The sequence below is a fragment of the Anser cygnoides genome, chromosome 5 (genome assembly GCF_040182565.1).
Source record: "Anser cygnoides isolate HZ-2024a breed goose chromosome 5, Taihu_goose_T2T_genome, whole genome shotgun sequence".
Lineage (NCBI taxonomy): Eukaryota > Metazoa > Chordata > Aves > Anseriformes > Anatidae > Anser > Anser cygnoides.
The window spans coordinates 50,426,055-50,440,281 of record NC_089877.1 but is presented as its reverse complement, the minus strand read 5'-3'; the positions used below and the strand labels follow the sequence as shown (position 1 = coordinate 50,440,281).

The 14,227-nt window shown below is 44.0% G+C and overlaps 1 protein-coding gene across 4 annotated transcripts in view; it reads left to right on the top strand.

The window, feature by feature from the left end:
* ITPK1 (inositol-tetrakisphosphate 1-kinase) overlaps positions 1–14,227 on the top strand; it is a 145,413-nt gene that overhangs the window by 65,322 nt on the left and 65,864 nt on the right. For all 4 annotated transcript variants that reach the window (XM_048070357.2, XM_048070359.2, XM_066998281.1 and 1 more), the window contains one exon: positions 3,028–3,153. In XM_048070357.2, coding sequence (XP_047926314.2) covers positions 3,028–3,153 — 126 coding nt within the window. The remainder of the gene's footprint in view (positions 1–3,027; positions 3,154–14,227) is intronic.

Sequence of the window (14,227 nt, the reverse complement as noted above, 5' to 3'; positions counted from 1 at the left end):
TGAATCAGTGTTTGTCTCAGCAGAGGGCCATCAGAAATTTTGCACTGTACTTTCACTGACTTGTGATTGGGCCTGATACTCCACTTGAAAAGGCTCCTTTTTTCCCCTTCAAACCTTTTTATTTTTACTCTAACTTTTTTTCCTTGGTATATAAAAGGAAGGTGGAACACTTCCAAATTCCACACAGCTCAGAAATATTTGCTTTCCACAGCGTGGCCTGGAACACAGAGAACTTATTCTTGCAAGCGGTTTGATCGGCCAATCCACAAAATCTCGGATCAAATTGTGAAGGTTTGTGTGGCCGAAATGTACCTGCTGCCCTTGCTGAGCCACTTGAAGCGATCGCTGAGCTGCCCACGAAGCAGCTGCCTGGGCGTGCTGCTGCATCCAGGATCACTTTATTTGCAAGGGAGGAAGCCCAGCACTGTTACAGGAGCCCTTTTTAACACTTTCTGATTTGCCTGTGCAAATCCTGGTAGGTGCATTTTGTTTACATGCTCGGCATACGCCTGTTGGTTTTAGCTGACATGTTTTGTGAGGAAGTTATCTTGCCCAGATGTCTTATGTTTCTGGAAAACGCTCTGCTGAAAATGCCTGCGTATGCTGTGAAGGCTTCTTCTATTCTTGGGTCAAGGCTGAAAGGGAGGACTGTTTTCTTGGGTTCTGAGTGCTTCTGTGCAGATTGAGCTGCAACTGCGGTAAGAATGCGGTGGGGTAGCCAATCTCAGATACTTACTTGCTTCTCACTGTTTTTCAAAGTGGAAGCCCTGGAAAAGGATTAATTCACATTTTTATACTTTGGCAACTGGGAACTTTCTGACTCGGCTGAATGGACCCTTTGTTTTGGAGTTTCCTTCCAGATGTGATAGATGAAAAAAAAATATCAGGAAAAGCAGTGTGATCATCTGAGGTTTCTTCTAAGGATATTAACTAATTTTTTGGAACTTGGTTGCAAAAATAGACGGTCTCCTTCCACGTCCTTAGCTAAGCTGCAACTCACACCACTTTGCCTTGGTTCTGCAGACACTTAGGTTTGCACTGCTCATGGGAGCCAAAATGTGCTAGAACAGCCAGACCTCCTGGGGGCTGCCTTGCCATACCCCGAGCATCCCCCTCAGGTCCGTCTTGTTTGTCTTTGCTTTTACATCACCTTCCCATACAGAGGGCCTGCTGCCTGCCTGTAAACGGTGCCTCTGAGTCTCCTCAGAAGATGTGCAATGCGTTTTCCAGTCTCATTAGGATTTGCATGAGTACTTCAAAGATAGCACTAGAGCCTCAACCTGTGACCATTAGCAGGAGCATAATGTAATGTGCAAGCAGAGGTGGTCTCTGCTGGGAAGGATGCTTGTGTCCCAGTTTGTCTCCAGTTACTTTGCTCGAGTAAGCCTGGAGTGCCTAAACAGCTACACGGGTCAGTGAGACTGGCAACTGGCGTATTATCACAAGGCTGCGAAATTTCTGCTGCTTCAGTTTTGTTGGTGCTCGAGCTCCAGCCATCCCTTCTTACTGTTACCTTCCTTAAGGCGCTCCTAAGTCAAAGCAGAGCCCTTTCTACGCGGTGGGGAATTATATAGCACAAAACCCAAGCTGATGAGACGGCGAGGATGGGGCATCTCCCGGAACAGAGCACCCACAGCTTCTCCTGGCCATTCCTCCTCTCCCCGCTGGGCACCATCTGCAACGCCAGGACGAACAGGAGCAGTGGCAGCCGTGGGAAGGAGCGTGCCCATGCCCGTAGGAGCAGATGCCACCTGCAGTTTACGCAGCACGCGTCTGTCTTCCATTTTGAAGACGTTCCACCCTGCTGTTTACAGGTGTAAGTTGCCGCTGCTGCAGTGCACCTCGGCACTGCTGGAGGAGCAGCAGCTGATGTTGTGGTGGCCTTTGTGCTGCAGGCAGCCAGGCGTGTTGGCAAGAACGTGAGCCTGCTCGGTTATTTACACTGAAAATGCTCAGGTCCGATAAGTAGCTTCATGGGATTGGGATGTTTGGTAGGGACCTGAGGAGGTCTTTAGCACGTCATCTCGATCAAAGCAGATTCAGCTTTAAATTCAGATAAAGTTATTTAGGGCTTTGTCCAGTCAGGTCTGAAAACCTCAAAGGGTGGAGATCCTCCAGCCTCTGTGGGACTCCGTGCTGCAGCCGGGTGGTCCTCGTGGTGCAGGGTTTTTTGCTCGTGTAGCAGAAATCTACTGTTTGGATATGTGGCCTGGTGGGATGAGTCTGAGCTTTCACAGTGACGTTAGAGAGTTCTCTTAGGGCTCGTGTCTGCATCCCGTCAGGTCCAGGAGCCCTGCCTAAGATTTCTCAGGAGATCCCTACCTCCACCCTCTTCCAGTACAGGGAGCTGCTCTGCTCCTTGAACCCTGCCTTGGTACTGGGGACCAAGCCCTGTGACACATCTCCTTCCTTGTTGGGCCCTTCCCTGCTGTCCGGAGCTGAATTTCGGCTGAGCCCATCCCAAATCTGCGTTCCCCTACCCAGCTATCTGCCAAAGCATATTTGCTGTGCTCTGGGCGCAGCGCTCCTCCCTACAGCTCGGTGCTCTCCCTGCAGCAGATGAGCCAGCAGTGATCCTGAGCTGCGTATTTGTTACCTGTGTTACTGCCCTGGGTGCTGTTCTGTGCAGTCCTGAAGGGTGAAGGGCACGGTAGGCGTTCCTCTTATTAGTGGCACTAATTATTGTTGGCTCATTCCTTTTGTGTGTACGTGTAACTACGGGGAAGAGAGCTGAAGTGGGAAATACTTGCTCAGGGTGGAGAAGCGGCACAGATAGGCCTTTGGATGAAGGATGCTTGGCAACAATTTCACCGCTTTTTCATGAAGTCCGATGTATACTGCTGAGAAGTAAATATCTGAGTAAAGTTTTTCGGCAGATGGTGAAATGTCATTTCTCAGGGATTTAGGTAATGTATCGAAATAAAGGCAGCGTGTAAATGCCACCTGTGTGATGGGAACACCTTGGACAGGGACAAGAGCCTCAGATCCTCCACATTATAACAAAAGGTTTCTCTCTGGTTTCTTCAGCTTGACCTCACCAAACTCATTGAAGACCAGGGCCCTTTGGATGTGATCATACATAAACTGACAGACGTCATCCTTGAAGCAGACCAGAATGACAGCCAGTCACTGGAGTTGGTGCAAAGGTTCCAGGTAAGTGGCTCTTTCACTGCCCTTCAAGCAGGAGGGTGATCTTGGTGCAGCACATCCAGTCTGTTCTCTGTGCAGTTGATGTTTGATGAAAAGAGCTTTCAGGCACACTGCTGCCCTGCCCTAGAGAGCCCACCACAAATGTTGTCAGTCTACAGTGGACTTTCACCTCTGGATAGGTTTTACGTTGCATTGGTAAGCTTAATAATAACTGGTTTCCCACAAAATGTTGTTCTGATGTTCCAAAAGTGCTGGTGCTGTCCACAAGGAAAAGCAGGTGCTTGCAGGGCCCTTTACATATACCTGTCTCTGCATGATAGAAGGTACTGAATTAATTTGGCCCAGTACTGTCCAGTTGTCCTGCTTCTCAGAATGCTGATTTCTATACGTCAAGGCTAGTGTCAGCATTTTTGTCCTCTAATACAATCTCGTTCTATTAACTTTTTTTCTCAAGGTACAGAGAACTGTTTTCCGAAAGAATTCCTATCAGTAGTCTGAATAATGATGCATTTATCATTTTAAAAGGTGGTGTTCCTGGTGGATAGCTTTGATCAAAGGTATATTCTTTTCTTTCAAAGAGAAGCAAAGTTAAATGAGGTACTTTGAGAAATTTATGAAATATGCTTATGTCAGGTGGAAAAACAGACAAATTCTGCGTTTTTGACAACTTTGCTGTCTTGGGAAATCATGTTCTGTTTGCTCTGCTTAATGTTCTACTCCTAGTAATGCAGAGAATACTGCACTTAATGGAGGAAATACTCTTTGCTCTAGTTACAAAGCTTCTCCATATCCACTTCCTCCTACCTGTGTATTATTCAAATTCATCCAAGAGATGAAAAGTTTGGCTTGTGGGTCCGGCCCTCTGGCCCCAGTTCCCTGAAGAGTAGATGAGTAGCATGGGCACCCATTTCCCACAGCACTTGAAATTTCAAACGACCAAAGCAGCATATGGAGAGATGGACTTCAGGGACTTTCTGCTAATGCTCACAGTCTTTGCCCATTTCAAGCACCAACTAATTTGGCTTCACAATACACATATTATTGGTAAAAGCTGATGCCCAAAGACGTAAAAGGGCACACACATTGAGTTGCTCACAGCTGTGTAAAACTCATGAGATTCATGATTCCCAATCCTTACTACATCAGTTGCATTCGTGAGTGTGAGGCACAGAAACTTGCATCTCTTTGTAATACTGTGGCACCTCTCTGGTCCCCTGGAGAACATGATGATAGGGAAACTGTGCAAGCATTAGAGAACAGTTAGTGTGTAGCAATAGTTAGTATCTGAAACACTTCTTTTATTCCTGAGCAAGAACTCTTCAATGGTTATTGAATATTTTTAGTAAGAATTTCAGCTAGCCGACTTACTGCATGTAATTGCTAAGGTCTTAGGCTGTTACTTTTACAAATATCTGAGTGAGGTCTGGAAGAAGCAGTGCTAAGTATAGAGGACATATTTTCCTAAAGCTGCACTTAGCTGCCAAGGTGAAGTTCAGTATGAAATGGGGCAGAGCACTTTGCAGTGAGAGCCTCGGCTTTGGCTGAGAACTTAATGGGCTGTTCTGTCGGCGTGACAGCTTCTGCACCGGTGGAATGCTATTAGAGGGAAAGTGACCTGCTAGAGCTAAGTCCCTTGCCCCAGTACATTTCTTAAAGTAATGACAGTATGATACCTTCACATTACTCTGTGTACCTTTGCTAGCATTTAAATAACTTAATCCGTTATTTTTGTATAGCTTAAATATGGAAGCTTTGTTTTTAAACCTATTTAAATTAGAATCTCGGTGAAAATGTGATTTTTATCTAATGAGTCAGTGGGATAGGTTCTGAGAGTACTGAGAGATAAGTGGTGTGTGCATACATTTATGCATTTATTCTTCAGTTCAGGGTCTTTTCTTTGTATTGTTTTTGGTAGCACTTGCAAAAGAATAATATCACCTGAATAGGGATGTAGAGTGGCCTAAAAACAGAAACATCACCATATGAAAATGTTAAAACCCGAACAAAGCTGCACCTACAAACCAGAAACCTAACTCCCCCCCTCTGAAGTCTCTTCTAACATTCTCAAATGCTTCAGAGCTACGTAAGTTAAAACTGTATCACTGATTTTCTGGCAGTTAATTTTTTCAGATGCTGATATCAAATACGGCAGTATTTTTTAACTACAGACTATTAGAAATTGTTTTTAACTTTCAGAAGTGATAAATGTTTAATTTGCATATAGTGGTTAATAGAGCATAAAAATAAGATGTATTTTGAATATTATTTCTGTTTTCAAAGCTTTTGTCAGGAATAAGGTATTTTATATAGCGCAGCTTGAATTTTATTTTTTGTCAGAAAATATAACTTAGTTTCAGTATGCAATTGCTTACTGCAGAGATCTCAAATTTCTACATATTTACAGTGTACATCGTGGCAGGGGCAGGAATAGGAGACCTTAGATAAAATCTTGGCAAAACTTGCAGAAATCATACATTTCTGTCGGACTAATCAAATTTGTTTGCTGTTGGTGTGCACGATGGCATCAGTTTCACTATCTCGACTTTGATCAAAAAGTCAAGATGCTGGGGGAGCTGGGTGGGAAGGAGTACCGCCTGCGCTGTTGTGCTGGGTCAGCCAAGGCTGTGAAGAAAACCAAGCATGCTCCCAGCAGGCTTACAGCCTCTTTACGCACTCCCAGTAGAAGTTTACAGGTACGCAAATCAAAAAATGGTGCAGACCCGTGGCTGGTGTAGAGGGGTGTTCATTTGGGGTCAGCGTTACAGCCTTTGCTACTGCTGGCAAATCACAAACCGCTCATTTCAGGGCGGCTCAGAAATAGCTGTGCTGAAATCCCCCGTACCTTGGCACACGGGATGGGGACCGTCCTGCTAACGCCGGCTGCAGTTTGTGCCTCCTCGTCGTCCGGGGCCGCTGACCTCCCAGCATCGCCCGCGGTCAGGGCTCGCAGGCCGTGAATGGCGCTTCTGTTCCACCTCCGCTGCCCTTCTCCAGGACGGGGTTGTCCGTGTCCTGCCGTGAATTTACTGACTGCTCTCACGTCTCACAGGCTGTTAACTTCCGTGCTCAAATTGCGTTAAAACTTGTTTTAGCAGGCTTAAGTCATAGCCCTAATAAAAGCTAAGCAATCAAACTGATATTCCCCAGAATACTGATTTATCTATTCGAGTGTAGCCTTGTGTGCCTGTACAACAGTTCAGTCTTGCCTCTCCTCTCCATCCCATTAGAAATAATAAATCAAGTGTTGCCGTATTCAAGGTAATCCCATGTTAAAGGAAGCACAGCAGTAATATTGCTGTGCTTTGCTGTTTCTTAGGACTGTGCTGCAGCTCTTGCTGTCTTTGTTAATCTTGGATATCACAGATCTGTTTTTTCAGTGGACCATTAACAATCCCACCCCCCACACACCTTAAGATTTGGGGCAAACAAATCTGCCTGCTCCCTGTGTGTCCCAGCCCAGCTCTTCTCTCCCATAACGCCAACTTCAGCTGTGTTAACATCACCACCCCTCTGTTTTCATGTGCCTGATTTTTGTTGTTGGCAGCATGGCCCTTATCACGTGCAGTGTAAAGGAACAAGAGACCTCCCAGGTCAGTGATTTGGGCTGGGGATGTGCTTCTTGAGGCACGCTAACTCATGTAGAGGTGAGAACAGTCATCTCAGATATACCAGGGAGTCCTGGAGAGTACTAACAGAGGTATTTGATACAGGAAGTCAGATCCATTCTGTAGGATTTGCATAGCGATGAATAGATTTAAATATCTGCACAGCACGAGAGCATTCTGTTTTGTTACGTATTTTTGCAGACCTGTCTGCTGCCTTCTAAGAATAACAGAGAACTAAAGGGGAAGCAAATTAGGCTGGAACAGGGTTAGGTTACAGTAGAGTAAAACAGAAATAATTGTAATCCAGGAACTGGATAATAGGGCTGAAATTCAGTCTTCTAGTCTGTTACCATCTCCACTATTTTGTTCTTGAAGAATACATCTGCCTTTCTATGCCTCAATTTACCATCCCCTGTTCATAAACTGATCCCTATTTATTAATAAAGGACTTTGCGATTTTCCTGTAAAAAGTTCTCATGTGCTGATGGGAAGTTGGAAGTTTTCGTTCTGGTAATACTGGAAATTTGGATTGTATGTCAAATGTTGTAGAAAGCAAAGTATTGCTCATGCACCTGGAGCATATGCAACATCTAAGTCAGAACACCCTTAAATTGTCTGCAGATCTGTTAATTAAAAAGCAACTGTATCATTAGAAAATCTTTCTCCACAGTAATACCTGCTTTCTATATTTTTTTTTCCAGAGCGTAAGTAGTAGAGGCAGATGGAATTGAGGATAAGGTCTGAGCAAGTCAGATGCAGAAGAAATAGTTCCCTGTCTCCTGACTCGATAGGTTAATACCAATTTTGTTAGACAAATTTGTTCAACTAACAGTTGAACTGTATGGGAAAGAAATAAACTGGGTGAAAAACACCCTGTGGGTACAAAGCATTGTGCTATACCAGTCTTCTGTGCAGGTGAATTGTGCTCATGCGTTAAGGACTCCTCTGATCTTTCATCTTCATTTCATGTCAGTGGTAATGGTGGGTTTGGTCTCTTTTGAGCATTTTTCCTAATTGGAATTTGGCATTACTGTGCTTGCAACAGCAGGCTTTGGCCAGGCATCTTCTAGAGCAGCTGCTGCAGGGCTGCCCTTAGAAACTTAATTCTTCTTACAAAATGCTTGGATACAGCCGGCTAGTGCCTTCAAGGCCTTCATATTTAGGAATATTAAATTGAACTGCAAATGACAATAATCAAAATCCCAAGTACGTTAGAGAAGAGCTTGATATTTTTTTTCTCCCTGTCATTAATCCTTGGTTGTTCAGTAAACAGTGTTTTATCAAATATATCTATTTCTTGAGGATGCCATCTTCCGGCAAAGAAGTAGAATATAATGCCTAAAGAATTAGAAGGGAGTTCGAGGATGTGGGTTCAATTCACACCTTTGTTATGTGATCTAGAGAAGTAGAATATAATGCCTAAAGAATTAGAAGGGAGTTCGAGGATGTGGGTTCAATTCACACCTTTGTTGTGTGATCTAGGCCATCCCCTTTGCATCCCCAAGGTTTCATTCTGCAAGTCATAAATGAAAGAAAACAGTATTAACTCCTCTTTGAGATCAATATGAGGAGCCCTTTTTGTCAACTCAGGATGGCTGTGATAAGGATTTTTTTTGTCTCTTTGGAGCTCTGATATGAATTTGTAGTAGCTGTGATTACATGTAATTTACAGACCAAGGGCTTGTAGCTGAAGAAGACCTTGGGACTGAGCTTTCCGAGGTCTTCATACAGCTTGGATGTGTGGTCTGGACTGCGGTTCCTCTGGAGAGTATTTGCAGCTGCAAATCATGCTCCACTTCACCTAACATTAGTGATGAGTGTTTGGTGATCTCCTCCAAGGCTGCAATGAAGACCATGTGCAGCACCAGGTGAAGTTCATGAAGTGCAAAGTGGAGAAAATTTCCAGTTTGCTTCATAGGATGCATAGGCCTTACATGGCAGAATATAGAGATGATTAGTCTCCCTTCCTACCCACAGCAACACTGGGCTCATCTGATTGAGCATAGATTATTTGTCAGCCAGTAATAGCAAACAACAATAACAAAACCATTAAAGTCCTTGGTGGCTCCTTCTTGGCCAGAGGAATATGGGGGAGAAGTCAGGTGGGAAGAGTCCCCAAGAGTCCCTTTCACTCGCTGGTGCTCGGTTCCCTTCGCTTTGATAAAGAAGAGAACCAAACTCCCCCAGTTCCTGCCCTCCAGACAAAGTTTATGACTTTGAAAGTTGAGTATGTTTTGGCTGGTGTAAGTCACTGCTGACTAGAGAAACGTTGTTATGATTATAGCAAAATGCTCTGCACAGCTGCCTGTCATAGCTATACAGGGGCTTGGGTAGCTCTATTCATTGCAGCTTCCTGCTTGTCTGTTCCGTTCACATTGATGGCCCAAGTGATGGAAAATCAATAGGGTTATTAATTTGTCTTTCTGACATTTTTTTAGAACAGGTTCTCTTTGCATTAGCCTTCTTGAAAAGATGGATGACAAATGGTTTTTATTCCTAGGCGTCTGCTGTCAGGTTGATGAAAATTGAAAACGTTTCCTACCCCTCTCTTCATCCTCCCCACCCCTGCCCCATATTTCCTACAGTTGACTCTCCTACTCTGAAGTTGTCCAGGAAGAGCTCTTCTGTTCTTGATTCATTAGAAGAGTTTAGGGCTGGGATGAAGGGAAATTAATAAAAAAATATTTTGGCAGTAGAGAAGTTAGGCATTACTCTTGTTCGGGGGGGGGGGGAGTGGGTTGTTCTTGCTGCACTGATTGCTTTCATCAGAAGTATCAGCTTCAAAAAGATGATTTGGGTATGTACTTGTGGAGATAATGCGAGTGGATTTTTAGTTGTTTTTTTTTTCTTTTTAATATACTAGCCCATTGTTATTCTAGTTACCACCTTTGTACTCTGAAAATACTTGTGTGATTCTTTTCTTTTTTCATGTGCTCTGCTGAAAAAAGGGAAGTGAAAAATCAAAGGAAACTTTCAAATCTTAGTAGCTTTTTTCATACTGGGGGGGGCCAGGGGGAGAGAGAGAGAGAGAGCTGAAATGGTCTATTTACACTTGAATTCACAGGGCAGTGCCTGTGTTTTTGCCATTTGAAAAATAATTCTCTTATATTAGTGTTGGAAGAGCCTTGTAAGCAGGCAGAATTAACTAAAAATCTCCCTTCCAAGTGCTAACTGTTGTAGGATAGCTTTCCTGGGGATAGGTATTTGCAAAATGAAGCTGTGGTGGACTCTTGAAGGAAAATCAGGGAAGCTGAGTACTCGGAAAGTTGCTTTCAGATGTGAAATTAATAGAAAAGGAACAGAAGAGGCTTCTGTCCACTGCCTTGTGCCACCACTCTCATCCTTCCCAACCACAGTAAGAATCTCTTTATGTTTAAAGAGACAAACAATGTTGAGATCAGTGTTTATTCAAGATCCACCTTGCCTGTACCTTTCCTTCTGGAAAGAGGTGTCCGTGAAAAGAAAGCATCACCACCCAAGACAATGAAAAGGAACTTTTATAATTTAGGTCTGAATCTGATGCAGTCTTTGGATAAATTTTGTTTCTGTCTATACGTGTTTTCTCCCTTGGAAAGCATCAGTTTGTTGTTATAAGCAGTCATCTCTGTGTTTCTGTACACAGGAAAGCACAAATCCAAACACTTGTTACTGTTTCATTTGCTAACATTTTTATATGGAGCTTTTGTTTAATATTAAACAAAAGGTTATAGAAGTTTTATTACTTAGTAATAAAATCGAGTCAATGAGTCAGTGAGTATCTCTTATCATCTAATGACCTAATATTTGCAGTAGATACTATATCAACTTTCTGTTAAAATATTAAAAATGGAAGAAAAAAATCATTAACTACCTTTTTGGGTAAAATGACAATCAATTCTGTTCTCATCTATATATGCTTCTCAAGAAAAGCTATTTTTTAATCTGTGGGCTATATCCAGAGGTACTTAATAGGGAACATCAGATGCTTGGTCTCTCATTTGATTCTCTCATTTGAAGCTCTTCTGATTTCAGATTTCATTGCTGGCCTTCTGCCAGTGACAGGGCTGGTACAGAGCATTACTGAATGCCAAGCCTGGAGTACAAACAAAGGAGGATCTGCTAAAAGTCCTTGTTTTTTTTTCTTGTTTGCTTTTATTATGTCAAAGATTAAGAAGAGGAAAACACAGACGTTGTCTGGGTCAAGCTGAACTGCAGCCCAGGGACAGCCCTTTCAAAATACTGCAGGGAAGCCTAAATATCCAACAGATTGTTGTCTGGGTTGTTGGAGTCTGCAGTTGGATACCAGTCTTTGGTAAATCCATCACAATAAAGCAGTTCTTTTGTTGGAATGACCAGAGAAGAGCTCAACAGTAAAAGCTGAAAGGTTGTGATTTACTGAATAAAGTCCCTTGGCTTCAGTGTTTCTTCTTTCTTTCTGCAACTACTCCATTTTCAAGTTATATTTGTAGTAGCTCAGCTGCTATCAAAATTCTTAGATGCAACCATTTCATGTTCACCGACAGCTGTGTATTTCTGGTGGTGGAGCTATTCTATGCCATGGGAAGAGTGCTACTACTCAGGCTAAATCAAGAGTTTTCTGGTCTGTTAAGCCATTTATTCAGAAAAATGTGGTGGCTGAGCGTGCAGCAGTTCCTAGTAAAGAATCAGTGTACAGAAGGTCTCATATACGCTACCATAATTATTCCTTTGAAGCTGACAAAATTTTTCGTATTGTAATCTCCTGTTGTGGGATGTTAAGTGTTAAGGTTTCGATTTTGATTTTCCTTTAAAGTGCTTTTCTGTGCATAGATACTGGAACTCTTTGCATGCGCTGAAAGTGTTGGCAGCATGCACGCCCAAGGGGAGGCCCTGCATTTGCTTTGGGGATCCTGCTGCAACTCAATGGTTCCGCTTTTGAATGCGGGGTTAATGCTTTGTGATGGAAATCCAAGCAACACACAATGCCATGAGAACAGATGCAGAGTTATAAGGACCTGAGTGCATTTAAATGCTTCTGTCCCTCAATCAGTGTTGCTCTTCAGGAGTTAACCACTAGCTGTGTCCAAACAGAGATGCCCTATACAAATACATCAACCTTGTTCTGCGCTGACAGACTTCTGTGCTTCAAAGAGCAGGCCAGTTCTGAATTAGCTAAAATGAGAGCTGTGTAGCCAACCCCAGAAGATTAGCTCTAGGAGACACTCACTTCTGGTCCCGGTCCTTTACTTTACTCAGTTGATGCAGGTTTTTATCGCCCTTTGCTGACAGTCTCTGAGCTTTGTCCTTCCTGTGCCCTGTGGCTGACTACCTAAGCCTATAAAAGAATATCTGAAGAATAGTTTGTGAAATGCCAAGAAATTTTCTTTTATTTTTTTAATAAAAAAAAGCTTGTATTCAGGCTCCTGTGTATGTTTGAAGGGGCTGTTGTCTTTCACTGTGAAGTTCTTTTCAACATGAGCAGGGGTTGTTAAAGTCCTCCAGGCTCTAAATGGCTTCTGAGAACCAGCCCCCACCTTCATGCTCTTCGGTTATTTTGTGTTTGCCTTCCAGAGCTCTTTGGAGTCTCCTTAAGGCAGCAGGATCAGAAATCAGTCACTGGTAAGCCAGCTGCGATGCTCGCTGCTCTTGAAGCATTGCCTGGTGTACAATTGCCTCAGGAGCACGCCTTCATTGCTGTTAAACTTCATTATGCTGTGTCAAACTTAGTGCTTGGATGAGCTTATAATATGGTTTACAGCTATTATCGTTATAAATAAAGCACCGTGACATTCCCTACAGAACTCATTAAAAAACACTTGTACTTCTGGAAATACATAGAGTAACGTGAGCCAAAATAACGTGGAATGTACCTGAACACAGGACAGGGAGGATAGTCAATAATGCTGAGGTGAGCATCAGGAGGATTGGGGAAGCTGCACAAGGAACCAAGAGAGGGAAAAGTCGTTCCCTCCTTGGAGGGGAGTGAAGGGGATGGAGGCCAAAGCGAGGACAACTGTGTGTGTGTGAAGGGAACAATTAGTGCGTACAGAGGGGGCCAGGATGGGCATGGTGGAGCTTAAATTCAGTGAGGAACCAGGACCGGCCAGGGCAGAGGGGCAGTCACCGCAGTACAAAAGGAAGAGCTAGTACACCTGTCAGAAACACTGCAGGATGTTTGCTGTTAGATCCGTGCTGAGATCAGATTTCTGAGCTGTAGCTCGCTCACTCTGTTTGCTGTGTGTGCTTACACGGCCCCCAGCACCGTGTCGGCTGTCCTTCCCGTACCACCCCCTCCCTGTGCTCCTGAAGCTGCACGATATGTGGTAGCTTCCAAGCTTTTCAGATGAGGCATAGAGGGGCTGAAGGAGCTGTGTAGATGTGTCGAGATACTCAAGTGAAGTTTCACGATCAGCAAGTTTAAGCTAATGCCCTAATCATGGGATCAGCCCAGCCTCGCAAGGTGTCTTCTGGCTGCTGTGTGAAGGGCCTGCGTGCGCGGACACACGCGGGGCTCTGAGAGGCGTTGGTAACAAGTTTTTCTCTCCAAAAAGCAAATCTCTTCTGTATTTGGAAGCTGACTGACTGCTTTGCTTGAAACTCTGGAAGTACTGGGGACAGGAGACTAATGAAAACTGTTCTCAGTGCTGATGACTTGAAATGAACCCAGCTTGTGCTCCAGGGAGCCAGAGGGGGCATTTTGTCCAGGGGCGCTGCAAGGGTGAGGCAGCAGCTGGGCCTGACGCTTTTGGTGGCAGTCCCTGCGAAAGGCTCTGTCCCTCACCTTTTCCAGGTGGCAGCAAAGTTGAGCATACCTTTAGGGATATATAATAATATATAATTCACTTTATATGTTCTGCAGGGGTTATTAACTCTGTCAGACATGTATTGCAGCTAAAGTATGCCTTGTGGGCCTGTAAAGGAAAGCTATTTGTGTGCTGTGGGTGATGCAGTGGGTTCACTAAACCACAGCACTGGATCCTCTTTGCCTCAAGAGAATAATCCCTTTTTAGCAAGCCTTCAGCCCAGACTGTGCAGTCAGCAGCAACCAAGTTTGCCAGTGCTGGGTGCCGGGGGAGAACTGCTTCCCCAGTTAGCGGCAGGAGGAAGATCACTTGCTGGGGACAGAGGGCACCACTCTTTTCTCTCCCATCTCGGTGCCTAGCAAAGTGCATCTCGTGTGGCCACCTCACCACACTCCTTAGTGTCTTTTGGAGTGCGGTTTTTTTCTGTGAAGCAACCGACAAAAGGAAGTAGGTTTTCATGAAAGTGAGGTACTTGCAGGAGCGTTTACCATGCGTGTACATGAACAGATTTAAACAACCAAATGGAAATGTAAAGATGGCTTTGGGATGTTGGGTTAAACAAAGACAGATACTAACTTCAGAAATGTCTGTCCTGTTTTGGATGGGATAAGACGGATTCTTGTTTATTCTTTGACTTTATGGGGTCAAGTTCAAGCAAGGATGAAGGACTGGAACTCCGCTTCTGTTCAGAGAAACAGAAGAAAGTTTTGT